Source organism: Otolemur garnettii, unplaced genomic scaffold, assembly GCF_000181295.1.
Source record: "Otolemur garnettii isolate 467f Iridium unplaced genomic scaffold, OtoGar3 scaffold00129, whole genome shotgun sequence".
Taxonomy (NCBI): Eukaryota; Metazoa; Chordata; class Mammalia; order Primates; family Galagidae; genus Otolemur; species Otolemur garnettii.
The window spans coordinates 3,440,506-3,456,436 of record NW_003852524.1 but is presented as its reverse complement, the minus strand read 5'-3'; the positions used below and the strand labels follow the sequence as shown (position 1 = coordinate 3,456,436).

The following is a 15,931-nucleotide window of genomic DNA, read 5'->3' as shown; positions in this document are numbered from 1 at the left end:
ACTTTGGGGGTACAGTGTGGTGTTTTCATACACAATCCAAGACACTTCCATCAAACTGGTTAACATAGCCTTCATGTAACTTTCTTAGTTATTATGTCAAAACATTCATATTCTACTCATAGAAAGATTCACTTGTACCCTTGCAAGATGAACCACAGGAGTGAACCCTCGAATCCCTCTCCCTCCACCCTCTCCCCCCTTCCTCCCCCTCCCCATATCCTTAGGTTGTTATTAGGTTATAGCTTTCATATAAAAAGGTTTAGATTAGTTTCATAATAGGGGTGTGTACATTGGATACTTTTTCTTCCATTCCTGTGATACTTTGCTAAGAAGAACATTTTCCAGCTCCATCCATGTGAACATGAAGGACGCAAAGTCTCCATCTTTCTTGATGTTGTTTTCAGTAATGATTTATAAAAGATAACTGCAGACTTTTGAGAATTTTTCTCAAGGGTATTACCATGTCACGTGCTCAATACCAACAACAAGAACTGAATTCCAATCCTAACACAGAACTTAACAGAATGGAAGTATAAAGGATGTAACGTCTTACGAGGAACAGTAGCCTGAATTTAGAACTTTGACACAAGTTAAACGCTCTGAGAATGAAAAAAGCATAAGTTCATTATCACATACATGTCTAAATTTACCCTGCAACACCATGATAGTTTATATTTAAAAATATGAATTTATTTTTTTCTTAAAGTATTCGCTCACAGAACAGAAACTCGTTAAAAAGATTTTTGCTTTCAATTTTGTTAACATCTAGGAAGAAGGAAAAGAGTAAAGAAAGACTATATATAGTATAATATATTATATATATATTATTCATTTGTATATATGAAGATGTATATATATTTATATATAAATATATATACAAAGATAGTACTGGAAGAACAGAAAACTCTTTTCAGAAATGTAACTTTGGATGTCCATGCCATGGAGATCATTCTAATCTATACTTCATGTTAGGAGGATTAATATTTGGAATGACTTATTCAAGTGCCCCAACTGATTCTATGAAAAGGAAACCCAAATTAAAGTCCGGTAGCTTCATTTTTCATTGTTTATTTCCCAAACTATAGGAAATTTTTAAAGTTTAAATATTTATTTTCAAACATGAATTTCAGTGTCATATTGAATAATCTCATAATTTATCTGGGTCTTATAGTGGCCATAGTGTCTTGACGAGTAATTAATTTTTGCAAATTATGGCTACCAGCTACTTCCGGGTAAGTGCCTTTGGGGGGCTTAGTCATAGGTGTGCACATGAGATTGTAGAGAAGGTATTTAGCAACAGATAGGATAGGATAGGATATAAAGTGGTAATCAGCTGTCTAGCTCCGTAAGTACTTCTTTTGATACACAAAATGATACACTAAAAAAGAAGGTATAAAAGTTTGTTCAGAGGTGTGTTTCTTGATAACCATTAGGGCTGGTGGTGAGCTTCTAATCAATTAAGTTTATAAATACATATAAATTCATATATATATGCACACACACACACACACACACATACACACATACAAGGCAGAGGATGCCAAAAATATATATACAATTTAAGAAAGGAAAAACTTATATTAAAATTGTAACTTTCAAATCACATTTGACTTCTGCAATTATAAGAGCTGCAAGATGCAATATCCAAGATACCAAATGTTATCAGTATATACTGAATATTGCAATTTTAATACAGTTTTTCTTTCTTAAAATGTATACTTATTACTTTGCCACGTTGTGTGTGCGGATGTGTGTATATATGTGTGTATGCATATCACATAATGCATGCAATGCATATCACAATCAGGAAAAATTAATTTTAGTTAAATGATACATTTTTAAATGAAACAAAGAATGGGTATATTGTATGTCTAAATTAGGTTTCAAAACCTCACATGATTTATGAGAAAAAGCCACATATCTGTATGGAAGTCGTAGAGGATTTTAATTTCCTAAGGATCACAGTGTAAATGGCCTCTACTGATGCAATGTCTATTAAAGGGTATTGTTGGAACCAGATGGACATGCCTCAGAGGTCCAGCCTGAAAGAGCCACAAGACAGCTGAGAATGCCAGTGAACTGATTTTTCCCAAATCATGCACTAAAAACATTAAATCTATTTGGTGCATTGAAGAACTCTGGTGTAAAGATTTCATCTGGTATGTGACTGTGCCTTAAAGGAAGTGAAATAAAACAAATATAGATTGCCTTATTTTGGTATGTTTTTCAGAGATTTTAATGCAAAGATACAGCCTCGTATTGTTACTCAAGCTTTGCCTGAAGATATTCACATGCTGCTCATGAAAAAAACTTGGTGTCTCAGGAGAAAAAAGGCCCCAAATGTTAAAAATCACACATTACCCATGTGGCAAGAGTGTACAATCTGTGTTTGCTGAACAGAGAATTTGAAATCATTTCATACTGGGCAGTTATAAGGAGGAGACAGGTCTCTTCAATCACGATTTCTTGGAATTTTTTTTTTCCAAACTGGTAAGAATAAACCGTCAGAAAGTTTTTGCAACTGGCTCCATAAAAAGTTCTCTCCCAAAGAAACTGGAAAGGAATTTAATAGATTTAAATGACCTCGCCCTCTGATGAAGCATTGAAGGGAATTCATGTTTATTTTGTCTCAAGATGTAATTGTCCAGAGTAGGAGCCATATTAGAAGCATTAAATATTATCAAAATGGTTTCTGGGGTATAAGCATCTATCTACCATCTTATACTTCAGGTCAGGAGTTTTAAGATTTTTATCACTGGTGCTAAAAAATATGCAATAGGAGAAACAAAGCCTGCACCCTCTGGTTGAAAGAGGGAAGGAGGGACATGTCTCAACAGTGCTGACTTTCCTCACCTCCGCTGTATCACCCACTTCCAACCTCCCGGTGGCTCCTGAGGCATTTTCTTCACGTTCAAAGGCCTCTGGAGCATCACTTAAAAATCACTGTTCTGGATAATCATTTAACTTGCTCCTTAATGAGAAGGAAAATACAAAGCAAGTTCTACTTATTAAGGGGTATGCTTAGGAAAGGTAGGTGATATTCTAAGAGTCTCTGCCTGCTCCAGCTTCTTATGTACAGATGTGTTGAATGCTTAAAACTAGACGGATTTCTATTTAATCGTTGCCATAATCAATCATACAACTATCTGTCATTTGCGCTTCAATATGAACAGCTTTTCAAGTGACATAATCCCCATGAAATTGTGCTACCATAAATAATTTTGAATTATTTCTGATGGTTAAAAATTGTTCCTTTAAGGAATTGAATTGGATCTTAACACAGATAAAATACTGATGAAAAGAGATAGGTCACATTTACTATGATCTAATTTTAGTGTGGCATAAGGTCTCCAAAAGGCTTAGAGACAACTTGCTGGAAGCAGGATTTCATGTGAATAAATGGACGCGAATCCAAAATGAAGGCATTGTGTGCACAGAACTGTGTGCACAAGCCTGGGTCACTCGTTCGTGGCACGGTAGTAAATTGTGTCAGTAAAATGAACATTCCTGGCATCTTTTACACAAAGTAATGATCCATTGCTGATGGATCTAGAGAATATGGACATTAAGATCAAAGAACCGAATGCACTAGGGCTGCCAGTCTTACCTCTGTCGCAGTGCTCTGATTAGCTCCATTTTCTAGCAAGTATTTTACAACATCAATGTGGTTCTCTTGGGCAGCCATGTATAAAGGAGTGAAGCCGTTCTGCGGGGAAATAATTAGAAAAGACATCTTCAACCACTTGAAAAAGTTCAAACCAGAGAATATAACAACACAGGGAAAGAGCAAACGCTGAGACGTAAGCCTTTGAGACAGTGAAGCCATGTAACACACCTCCCTTCACACAAAGGCAATCACACATGTATGGACCATTGTAAAATGCAACTAAGTTTTGGTGAACCAAGTCCCACACACAATTTTAAAAAGAATAAGGAAAAAGAGATGGAGAAGAACCATTACCCTCCTTTCTCATCTTCATTTTACTATCAGAGACTCACACTTCTCATCACCTAATATTGTATGAATTTAAAAAATCATTTCTTTAATATATTTGGTATCTCAATATCTATATGATTCTGTACTACACAGAATTCTCACTACATATACGAGGGTCACTAGGAACGTTTGGAGACGGACTGCGTGACAGCCCATTATTTCACTCCCAAGAAACAGTTGACATGTCCTTTCTGACCATCTGTGCCAGTTTCAACTGGCTCACCTTCCTGGTGCTCCTGGGAGGACTTTGTTTCCTCTACATAGGTTTTAACTTTCTTGATTTTTGTGTATCTCAAAACTTTCCTAATGACCCATGTAGCATCTACATAAATGGTATCTATATAACATCTTCTGTATTCATCAGTTCAGAAACTATTTGAATAGGCCATAATTATCTTGAATATACACAGTTTGGTTAGTCAGTTATGTTTAACAATAATTTACTGGTATAAATTATTCCTTATCCCAGAATAGCCTAGGAAAGATTGCAAATTTGAGAATTAAATATTTTAATGCTTTGATTGAAGCAGCATGGTTTTTATACTGAGCATCTTTATATTATCCTTTAAAAGCCATTCTGAAATTCTATCAATCATTCTCATATTCGTTCACCCAATTGTTCACTAAAATTCAATCACTGGTAGCTGGGTCATCACTGAGATACAGTGATAATTAAAATAGCCACATGTACCTTCATGGAACACACACCGGGTAATATTACAACATTATTGTATAGTCATAAGATTTTTTAAATTACCAACATTTTATAACATAAGTATCAAGCTAAATATTTAAATTGGCAAATTTTCTTTTATAGTAGGTCCTTAGGAATACCTAAGGCTTCATTAAGGAAAAAACCCACAAAAATCTACAAAAAAGAAAGCCTGTGAAATAATTCAGAAACTCCCCAAACCCAACAATTCTCTCAAAACCAGGCCAGATGATTCTCTGAAACTTTCCGTGCATTAATGAGAATAAACAAAAACAGAGATGGGTGTTCAGGGATTTTTTGAAAGAAGAAGAAAAAAAAATAGTTTTTAAAAAATACTTTTTGAAACAAAAATTCTGTATACATTGTCTGAGAGTGAAAACATTACTCAAAATGGCCAAGATCCAGCAAAATGTAAATACAGCGTATACCAGTAGAACAACTAAAGTCATTTTAAGTTAGATCATAAAAAAAATCTGCCAGCTTCAAATGGTGAAGGAAAATTTAGAACTAAAAAAGGAATATTATCAAATGAATAAATTAACAATGCTGTAGGATTCGGGAATAGTTTGCTGGCTGGAAAGCACATTTTAAAAAACACTGAACCAGCAGGTGAAATCTCGGGTATTTTAAGCACACTGAAGAGGTGGCGGAAGGATAGAATTAGAGATTCAAAGGGAGGGAAAGCCAGTGGGGATGGTTAGAAACAATGAGTGGGTGTGGAATGCGGCTCCTTCATGACAAGTACCACCAGGCAGGAAAGCAAATAAGAGAAAAAGGACTTTTAACAGAGTCAAACAATTTTCTAACACACTTTCCTCCTATATGATCTTGCAGATAGATCAAAGGAAAGAGAAATACAGGTTGCCAAACAAGCAGGGGAAAGGAGATGTACCATCCTTCGTCCCCTGCATAAGAAAGGTCCCCGCCTTGCTCTATAGAGTCCTCCTCTGACTGAGCAGGGCAGCGTATTTCGAGGGGAAAGAGGACATGTCCTCTGTGCCCCCAAAGCTCCTGATTCCCAGGCCCCTGGCTTCCCAGAATCTCTGTTTCGGTGTTTCCAGGTGTGATGCCCCCACTCTCTCAGACTTCCTCCTTGGGTTCATCCCCTCAAGGGCACATTGATATGCACTCCCTTTGATAGGCTGAATAACAGCCCCCACATACATCCATACCCTAATTTCTAGGACCTGTGCTTATTATCTTTTATGGCGAAAAGAACTTTGTCTGTGTGGCTAAGTTAAAGAACTTGAGATAGGAAGATTATCCTGGATTATCCAAGTAGCCTTGACATAATCACAAGGGTCTTTATGAGAGGGAGGCAGGAAGTCACAGAAGTCAGAGGAGAGAGAAGTGCTTTGCTGCTGGCTTTAGACACGGAGGAAGGGGCCCTGACCCAGGGAATGCAGCTTTAGAAGCTGGAAAAGGCAAGGAAAAGGATTTTTCCTGGACCCTTCTGAAGGAAACAGCAATGCCAGCACCTTGGTTTCAGTCCCATAAAACTGCTTTCCTAAACTGTAAAATAAATGTTGTGTTCTTTTAAGGCACTGAATTTGTAGTCATTTGTTACAGCAACAGCAGGAATGTTATACACACACTTCATGTTGTTTGGTGGGGAGAGTAGAAGTAGGAGAGATTGAAGATGCACAGGTCGGGGTGTCCACACCTTTACAATAATGGTCCCACGATAGGGATGGAGCCAGAGAAGGGATGAAAACGGGCTGGGTGTAGGGCAGGGACCCAGGAATGGCATTGCCTTAACACAGTCCCATGGGGGACTCCAAGGATTCCAAGAAGGCTGAATTTGGACTTGTCATGATATACTTGTCAAGGTCAGAGATACTTATTTAACAGTTTGTTAGCTTTTAATAATAATAAATATATATACATACAATATACAATATATATTATTTATATGTATTTCTAGTAAGTGGGCCTCTTTTGCACTCTCATGCTGGGTCCTACAAGTGTTAGAGGTGGGTTAAAATGGTAGAGAAAAAAAAGAGGAGGGAATTTCAAGGCTTTCAACATACAGTAACAAAGGAGGGAGAAAGGGCAGTGAGACATCCATGACCTTGGTTAAAGTATATCATGAAGACCATTCGTGTGCTTTATGCCACAACTGTGGTGTGCCAGGGATTCCAGTAAAGCGGAGGAGCAAATACGAAGAACAACACAAATACAGATGATTTATTGAGCTTCTTTCTTCAGTGTTACCCACTGTGATGAATGCTATGAATACATCTCTTCAGAGTCTAGTGGCCACGTGCCCTGGTTTGTCTGAGACGGCTCCAGTGTATGCACAGTTTCTAGGAATAATTATTAATAAAGTCTTGGCTTGAAAGATGAATGACTTAATACTAACTCTAAACAGAATACTGCTGTAACATTGGTATGGGCATCCCCATTCAGCCCGAGGCTGTTAAGGCTAAAGTACTTGGGCAGTTTGGCCAAAGTCTCGCAGCTGAGAGAGAACTGGGAGTGACAGACCCGTGTCAGTTCAAGAATAACCTTCCCCGTAAAGGAGCTGGGACCCTATTCTGCAGATGAGTGATCCTCAGCCTTGCTATGTGATAAAATTTCCCCTAGAAATGTTCAGAATGCCAAAGTACCACACTCCCGTCTTGTCCCTTCTGCATTGGAGTCTCTATGAATGAAGCCCAAACACGTGCATTTTTTTAAAGCTTATTTTTGAAATTGCCTTACGAAGTCTTTTATAGGTGATACAGAAATGTTGAATGGTTGGGGGAGGGAGTAACATAATCCAACTTAAATTTCAGAAAGTTTACTGTGATGATTAACAGATGCCTGCTTTGGGGTGGTAGGAGACAAGACTAAAAGTGGGATATTTGCAGTAGTGGAGATAAAAAATGAGGGAAACTTGAGCCAAGGCAACTCCTTGGTTGGCGGATGGAGAAAGCCAGGCCCAGGGCCCCAGCCTGTAATCCCAGCACTCTGGGAGGCTGAGACAGGCAGATTGCTTGTGGTCAGGAGTCCAAGACCAGCCTGAGCAAGAGCAAGACCCTGTCTCCACTAAAAATAGAAAAAAAATTGTAGGGTAGAGTGGCAGACATCTGTAGAGCCAGCTACTCAGAATGCTGAGGCAAGAGGGTCTCTTGAGCCCATGATGTTGCTGTGAGCTATGGCGATGCCACAATACTCTACCAGAGCAACAGATTAAGGCTCTGTCTCCAAAAAAAAAAAAAAAAAAAAAACTAACAAACTAAATAAAAATAAGATGGAGAAAGCTGTTTACTGCTACAAAACTTGTGAAGTGAGGCAATAAAGATTTATTATAGGTCCTAATGATGTGGAAATTATTTCTTAACTTACTGCTATGTAACAAGAAAGAGCCCACTGGAGAATGTGAAACATGCCTCAGGGTAATTAGGGCAGGGCATGGCAGCACTTTAACACCATCGTAAACTCTATGGGAAAGCATTTATCTTAACACATAAACAGCTAACAACACATTACTGGCCTCTATGTGTGAGATCCAGGTTCTTTCCAACATATGTATAGTATGTCTCTATGTCTCTCTAAAATAGTCTGGTTGCCTATAGTTATGAAAATACATGTGTCATTTCCTTTTTAGTATAAAAAAGTCAAATGTATCCATAGTCTAGGCTGATACCTTGCTGAGTTCAATGAGGACAGCATCATGGGTGGTTATAGGAGTTCCAGTGTGACTAATCGGTACCACTAGCAACTGGTTATGAAATGTTTCGAACATTACCCCCGCGCATTGGTCATTATTAATCATTGCCCATTTGTTTATATTTATTCAACAAAAATGTGTTTGTTGACTCTTCACTACGAGGGCTTAATTTTTCAGAGATAAAAGACAAGTTTCCTGTTTTAAGAACTCACAGTTCAGCGGTTGACAGGGACAAGTTAGAAAACTACAGTATCACACTCAGGGAATGCATAGATGATTTGTTTTTTTTTTTTTTTAATTATATGGTGGGTATAAAGAGAATATAGATGAAGGACACAGAACTCAACTGAATAAAGAAATTGTATCTGGAGGAATTCACTGCACACTTTGCATTTTAAAGATATTATTTTGCCAGAAATGGGAAGGATGGATTGGAAAATGGCCAGATCCTCATACAGAAGAGTGGGCGAAAGGTGTGTGCAGTAATCCTGATGAGAAGTGAGAATTACAACTATTATTATAATTTTGGTATTTTTAAAATGAAATTTAGTATTCATGCATTTATTTTTTCAAGACTGAAAAGATTAGAAGTGGCTTTGGTCTGTTTTATTTATTAGTCATTGAAAACAGTTCTCGGATTTCTTAAATAGGTACAAAGCTTTCTCTAAAATATAGAAATCATGCTGTATTTTAGAAATTTCAAACACTTAAAATATTACAAAATAAATTTTCCTATTTACTTTAGTAATGTAACTATGAACTAGTAATCAGGATTTAACTACTGGTAAAACTTTGTTTTAGTAATAGTGTTATCTTGGCAAATTGAGCATGAGCAAATATTTAAATCTCTACCTATCAAATGTAGATTCATTAAAGCTTTGGGAACATTTTTAAAGCAAGTTAAATTCATTGATATTTGTATTCCATTTCAAAGAGATTATGCAGAGACAAATATTATCAACATGCTAAGTAATCAATGTTTTAGACAAGGACCCAAACTCTAAAAACTATCATAATTACCAATTTTTAAAATCTTAACTTTTCAATCTTAATTTAAAGATTGAAAATTTAATAAAGTCAGCACATATGACTTTATTCTTCCCCTATACCAATGAAGATTAAACACTTCAATGACTTAAAAAAATTAATCACAAAAAATACTTTTATCTTAATACAAGTGTCGATGTTACTATTCATTTTGAAGTCTTTTTTATAGCACCAAATTTGTGCTAAAGATTTCCATCTAGGGTGGTACTTGTGGCTCAGTGGGTAGGGCACCAGCCCTATATACCAAAGATGGTGGGTTTGAACCTGGCCCCGGACAAACTGCAACAAAAAATAGCCAGGCGTTGTGGTGAATGCCTGTAGTCCCAGCTACTTGGGAGGCTGAGGCAAAAGAATTGCCTAAGCCCAGGAGTTGGAGGTTGCTGTGAGCTGTGATGACACAGCACTCTACCGAGCAATAAAGTGAGACTCTGTCACTAAAAAGAAAACAATTTCCAGCCAGACACTAGACTAAATGTTCTGAAAGTAACAAATATGAATATAATATTGTTCCTGCTCTCAAGAGCAGAAAATACAGTGGAATTCACAGAATCCATCTATATAGACTCATCCATAACTCAAGGGAGGCTACAATTACCAAAAGAGAAGCCCAAGTAAAATGCTGTCAGAGCCCTAAAATTAACAGCGTGAAGAAGGTGCACTCTGGCCCAAGCGAGAGAATTAGGAGGTGTCAATAAAATCAAGACAGAAGAATTACAGAAAATAAAATGCTCTCCATTGTTCTCTTCTTATTCCATTGTCTCTGTCTTTCAAGAGATGCCGTGTTTGTAGGGGAAGGAGAAGTGTCTTTGTAGGTAGACATGTACTTCACTTGGGGAATTCTGTTCCCTACTAATGACAAGTCTGGTGAACAGCAAAAGAATAGTAAGAGAAATCACGGCACATGGGTAAAAACTAATGCAATAAAGCATTTTGAAAGAATTCTTTCAGTTCTTAAAATTTCTTTAAATTCAAAGATCTCTCGGCCAGATGGCAACACAGAAAAGTACAATTCATTATAATATATTATCACCCTGCCAAAGATAGGCCCTAGGTAATTTCATAGATCAAGCATAAGCTAAATCACATTCTCTGAAATAGACCAAAAGAGTGGAAACTTATTATGGAAACACCAAATGGTGTGTGTATTAATAGATCTGTAAACTACCTACTGTTATTTTATTTGTTCTTGTTTTCAGTTTTATATGGGTATTGCTACGCTTTCTAAAATATATTTCAATGATTAAACTTTGTTTTCCTAGATGAAAATGTTACAGCTAAAAGGAAATTCACATCATTTTACAGCTGAGGAATTTTTATCCCAGAGATTGAGTGACCAGTGGACAGGTGGACTGGCTAGTTGCAGAGGTTAAGGAGAGAATAGAAGGTGAGCAGATACAGCAGGTGCAGAGATGCTTGGAAACTCTTCCCCTGTCCTTCTCATCTTTCAGCCCTCAACACAAGTGTTACTCTCTCTGAGAGGCCTTATTCGCTGCTTATAAAAAATGCTTAGCACATTATAGTGTTCAATAACTATTTGTTAAATGAACAAATGACTTAAGCATAATATAATTCAATCTTCTTTTTATATCTGTGGTGGTTTCAACACGTCTGCAAATTCTTTGACACTCCTTGCTTCAAAAAGTGGAGCCTAATTCCTCTACTCTTGAATGTAGGACATCTTAGTTTGCTTCTAATGCATTGATTACAGTGGAATTGAAGGTGTGTGACTTCTTAGGCTGGGGTTTAAAAAGTCATTGCCCTGGGGTGGTGCCTATGGCTCAAGGAGTAAGGCACTGGCCCCATATATCGGGGGTGGCGGGTTCAAGGCCAGCCCTAGCCAAAACTGCCAAAAAAAAAAAAAAAAAAAGGTCCTTGCCCTTCTGCCTTCCTGACTCTCAGATCACCTGCTCTGGGGGAAATGAACATTATGATGACACACACAAGAAGGAAATGAGCCCTCCTACCAACAACTAGCACCAACTAACCAACCAAATGAACAAAAAATCACTTTCAGAGAAGAATCCTCCAACCCCAGAAAAGCCTTCCAATGGCTTTAGCACTGGTTGACATCTTCATTACAACCAACATAAGACTCTGAGTCATAACTGCACAGTTAAGTCACCACTGAATTCCTGGTTCATAGAAACTATTATGATAGTAAATGTGCATTGCTGTTTCAAACCACTAAATTTCTAACGCAGCAATAGCTAACTAACATAATGTCTAATACAGTCCTGTATAATCTGGCCCTCACCTACTTTGCCAGCTATATCTCTTACAATTCTTATCCCATACAGCTTCCTTTCTTTTTTTATTTTTTTTTTTTTTGAGATAATTTCACTTTGTCACCCTCAGTAGAGTGCCATGGTGTCACAGCTCACAGCAACCTCCATCTCCTGGGCTTAGGCGATTCTCTTGCCTCAGTCTCCCAAGTAGCTGGGACTACAGGCACCCACCATAACACCCGGCTATTTTTTGTTACAGTTTGGCCAGGGCTGGGTTTGAACCCGCCACCCTCCATATATGGGGCCAGCACCCAACCCACTGAGCCACAGGTGCCGCCCAGGTTCCTTTCTTTTTAGTAAGGAAATTCACACCTTAGCCATTTTTATATTTTGCAGTTATATTATTCTTCAAATGCTATATAACCTGAAAACCCTAAAAATAAAAGATTAAATAAGACCCACCTCTTTGAAGTTGACTGAGCTATAACTTTTGAGCAATGTCTTTGCCATCACCTGCTAACGGGACAATGTTTTTAAACTGTATGATGTTCTGAAGAGGCACACCAGGGATCCTTCTCATAGAAAGTTGAGTGCTAAGAGCTATCAGTGTATGAAAACACTATGATAAAGCTGTCATAGACAAGTGTCACCTTTTTTATCATGCTTCACAATCAGAAAAGGTTAGGTGTTCACATGACTAAGAAGAAAAAGGTAAATTAGGTAACTTGTGTATATTTGCCTAGGTGAGGCAATCTGTAGTCTAAAGGAGTTTGAAAACCACAGCTATGTTTTTAAAACCCTGTATTCTACATAATATTTTCAGTGTTTTCTGAGAGTGTTCTGTGTACCCTTTGTATCTCCTAGGATACACAGTCAACATATTACACAATCAACTCCAACCGTAGGAAAGGAAATGATTACAGACAGCTCTGGGTTTCAACTTAGTAAAAGTGGAATTCCCCCTTTAGAGAAGCCTCCTGTTGTTGTTGTTGTTGTTTTTGGTGGTGGTGGTGGTTTGTTTTGTTTGAGGTTTTTTTGTTTTGTTTGTTTTGTTATGCTTTTTGCAGGCAGGTCAGTATCAAGATTCAAGTTATTTCACAGGGCAGAATTTTCCCGCAACCTTTAGCAGGACATGCTAGGAGGTCCTAGTCAGCAGTGGGCGGGACATACTACTCTAGTTGCCGTCCCAGATACTACGCATCTTCTTCCTTTGAATTAGCATCATGCAAGACAAGTTTGGGAAGCATCCCAAAATTATCAGCAAGTGTTAAGATCAGGATGATTCCAATTATTTCTCTAAATATATCATGAACGCACAGCTGCGAAGGATGTAAAAAACCAAGGAGTACTAATTGTAGTTACAAAAATAAAGACTACTTTGTGTATTCTGGGGATGTACTTAGGGCAAAGAGAACAAAGAATACGATTGTATACTTATTTGCCAGTTAAGAAGGCATTTTATTAATTAAAATGTCATATAAACGGTCTCAGATAACCTGAATTTGACCATTTTTAACCTGGGTTAGGGTATTATGAGTTATTCTAACCACTTTCTTCTTTCCAAAAGTCCTCTTTAACAGATTATAGATAACTAAAAAAAGACGTTAAAATGATTAATGTCCTGAACCCATCTAGGGAGGCTACATTTTATTAAGGGTTTACTGTGCCATCTCGTTTCATCCCAGAAACTAGGTCATTAGCCCCTTTACAGAGGAAACTGTGGCTCATGTCATTCACCCAAGGACACACTAAGTGGTGCCATGAAGATCTGGACCCTAGAGGGCGCCAAACTCAGTGTTTCTTCCAGCCCCCTCAGCTGTCTTCTAAAGCAGCCAGGATCCCACAGCCTCAGAGAATACCTGTACTCTTACCTAGTAGTTGGACAGTTAGCTTTCTTCTATGTTTTCCCAAGACATTCATTATATAAATCTATCTATAAAACAGGGAACAGGGAAGCTCTGCTTTTTGACCTTATGAAATTGACATGACCTGCCTGATGAAGAATTTCCAAGTGTTTTCTTAGACATAAGAATTCTTCCAATTTTTATTTTCGGTAGGTAAGAAATTTGAGTGGTGTCAGTGGTCATTATTTAACCCTTATAGTCCAGTTCAAAAAATGCTTTATGACTCAAGGAAATTAATATTCACAAGGATTAGGAAGCAAACCTAGGTGGGGTGTGGTGGCTCACACCTGTAATCCTTGCACTCTAGGAGGCACAGGCCATGGATTGCTTTAGCTCAGGAGTTGGAAACCAGCTTGAGCAAAAGCAAGACCCTGTCTCTACTAAAATAGAAAAAAGTAGCCAAATATGGCGGAAGCCTGTAGTTTCAGCTACTTAGGAGGCTGAGATAAGAGGATGGCTTGAGGCTGAATTTGAGGCTGCTGTGAACTGTGACCTTATGACACTCTACCCAGGGCAAGGGAGTGAGATGAAAAAGGAAGAGGAGGAGAAGGAGGAAGAAGGCAGGGGAAGGAGGAGGAGGAGAAAAGGAAAAGGAGAGGCAGCAAACCTCAAGTTTCACATGACTTGAAACATGGAGGTGGGATTTAAACCCACATTTAACTAATTCTAAAGTTCATGCACTTTCTACCTACATTATTCTGCCATGTGCTTGAACAGGAAATTTCATAGTTCAAATTATATTTGAACTGAAACTTCCGTATTCCCACTGGGCCTATCACTGTCCCTGCTTTCAGCATCTTGTGGATAAATTACCAAGAAAGCATTTGAACTATTTTACATATTTTAAGTGACTTCCCACTGCACCCTATACATCAACCTGAACTAATGTTCCTTAACAAACTAAACTTCAATATTGTCATGTTACCCACTGTGTTTGGAGATCAGTTTTTATAGACAATGCATGAAGATTAAGACCTTTTATATCCTTGCCCCATTTTACTCAGTAAGTCATGTGAAAAATATACTTTTTAATACCTACTCCGATGTTGTACAGTCCAGCTTGTCTTCCCCATACGTCATATCCAATTTCACCTCCTGATATTGTTGTTACCAATCCTGCCATCTGGAAAGTCTTCCCTTTTGTTCTCCTATCTGCAGACATTATCTACTTGTCAAAGCTTAGCTCAAGTCCTCTAAGAAGTCCATTAGCAGAATTTAGCCACTCCAATCGTCCTCTGTCGACTATAGTCTGTTACACCTCTACTTGGTACCAAACCAAATCTATCTTCTGTTGCCTTTGTTTCTTGTGTGTTGAGCTTGACTTGTGTGCAGCTTGTACACTTTTTGAAAGCAGCTTCCTGTCTTATACATATTTGGAATCCTCCATAGAAATCAGCACTGTGCTAAGTGCACAGTAAACATCCAATAAATAGCTATTGATTGACTAATAGTTTACTTTCAGCTTTTTCCCCCTCAGTTTCTGACAATTATAAATGACTTAGATTTGTGTTTTTTCCTCCTTTATTCAACTTAAATTTTTAAATTTAAAGGACAACTTATAATTACCTCATTCTATTATGCAAAAAAGTTAGAAGTGGCTAGTAACATTTTATTTACTCTCAACTCCAAAATGCTTTTATCCCTCTATTTCATTTGCAAAATTCAATAAATGCTTTGTGAAGTTGCCAGGCTATGAATGAATGATTCTATTGTTTATAGATTTGTCTATAGATTTATAAACACAAAATGAGAAAGCAAATGAAAGTTTAAAAAAAAAAAACAAGGAAAGCAAATAAATTTAGAAAGAAAATAAATGAAATTTTAAAAACAAGAAAACAAAAGAATTTTTTAATGGAGTGTTCAAGCTAGTGAATATTTGTTAAAGCCTACCTGGAATTTTTCTCCTTCTCTTAAAAGTGTCCTGGTTTTTCATTAGGATATCTATGCTTCCCCATATAGTTCACGTAATTCCAATAAAGCTAAACTTCTTACCATCTAGGTCCAGGGAAGTCATCAAATGACTTAAGCCAATCCACTCATTACATTCTCTTGAATACAATAACTGGTTCAAGTTTGGGCAAGGGAATTAAGGTGATCCAATCAATCAAATTCAGAATTTTCTTTTGGAAAACTAAAACCGACATGTTCCCTTCTTTTGACTTTGAACAAGAAAAAATGTAGACCCAATCCTAGGTCCACAGGAAAGCCAAAGTACAATAAAGTTGGCCCTGCAGAAATTATAGCAAAGAGGAAGAAAGAATATGAATTCTTAGTTATGAAGAAGCCAGTGGATGGGTCTGGGGGAATGACCTTGGTAGTTAACCTACCTATTTGAATTTTATATTTATGAAAGCCAAAAGAGTCCCATTTTCATTTATCCAAGCATGAGGT

General features: G+C 37.5%; 1 protein-coding gene across 40 annotated transcripts in view; it reads right to left on the bottom strand.

The window, feature by feature from the left end:
• ANK2 (ankyrin 2) overlaps positions 1-15,931 on the bottom strand; it is a 654,255-nt gene that overhangs the window by 140,677 nt on the left and 497,647 nt on the right. For all 40 annotated transcript variants that reach the window (XM_023518175.1, XM_023518165.1, XM_023518155.1 and 37 more), the window contains one exon: positions 3,608-3,706. In XM_023518175.1, coding sequence (XP_023373943.1) covers positions 3,608-3,706 — 99 coding nt within the window. The remainder of the gene's footprint in view (positions 1-3,607; positions 3,707-15,931) is intronic.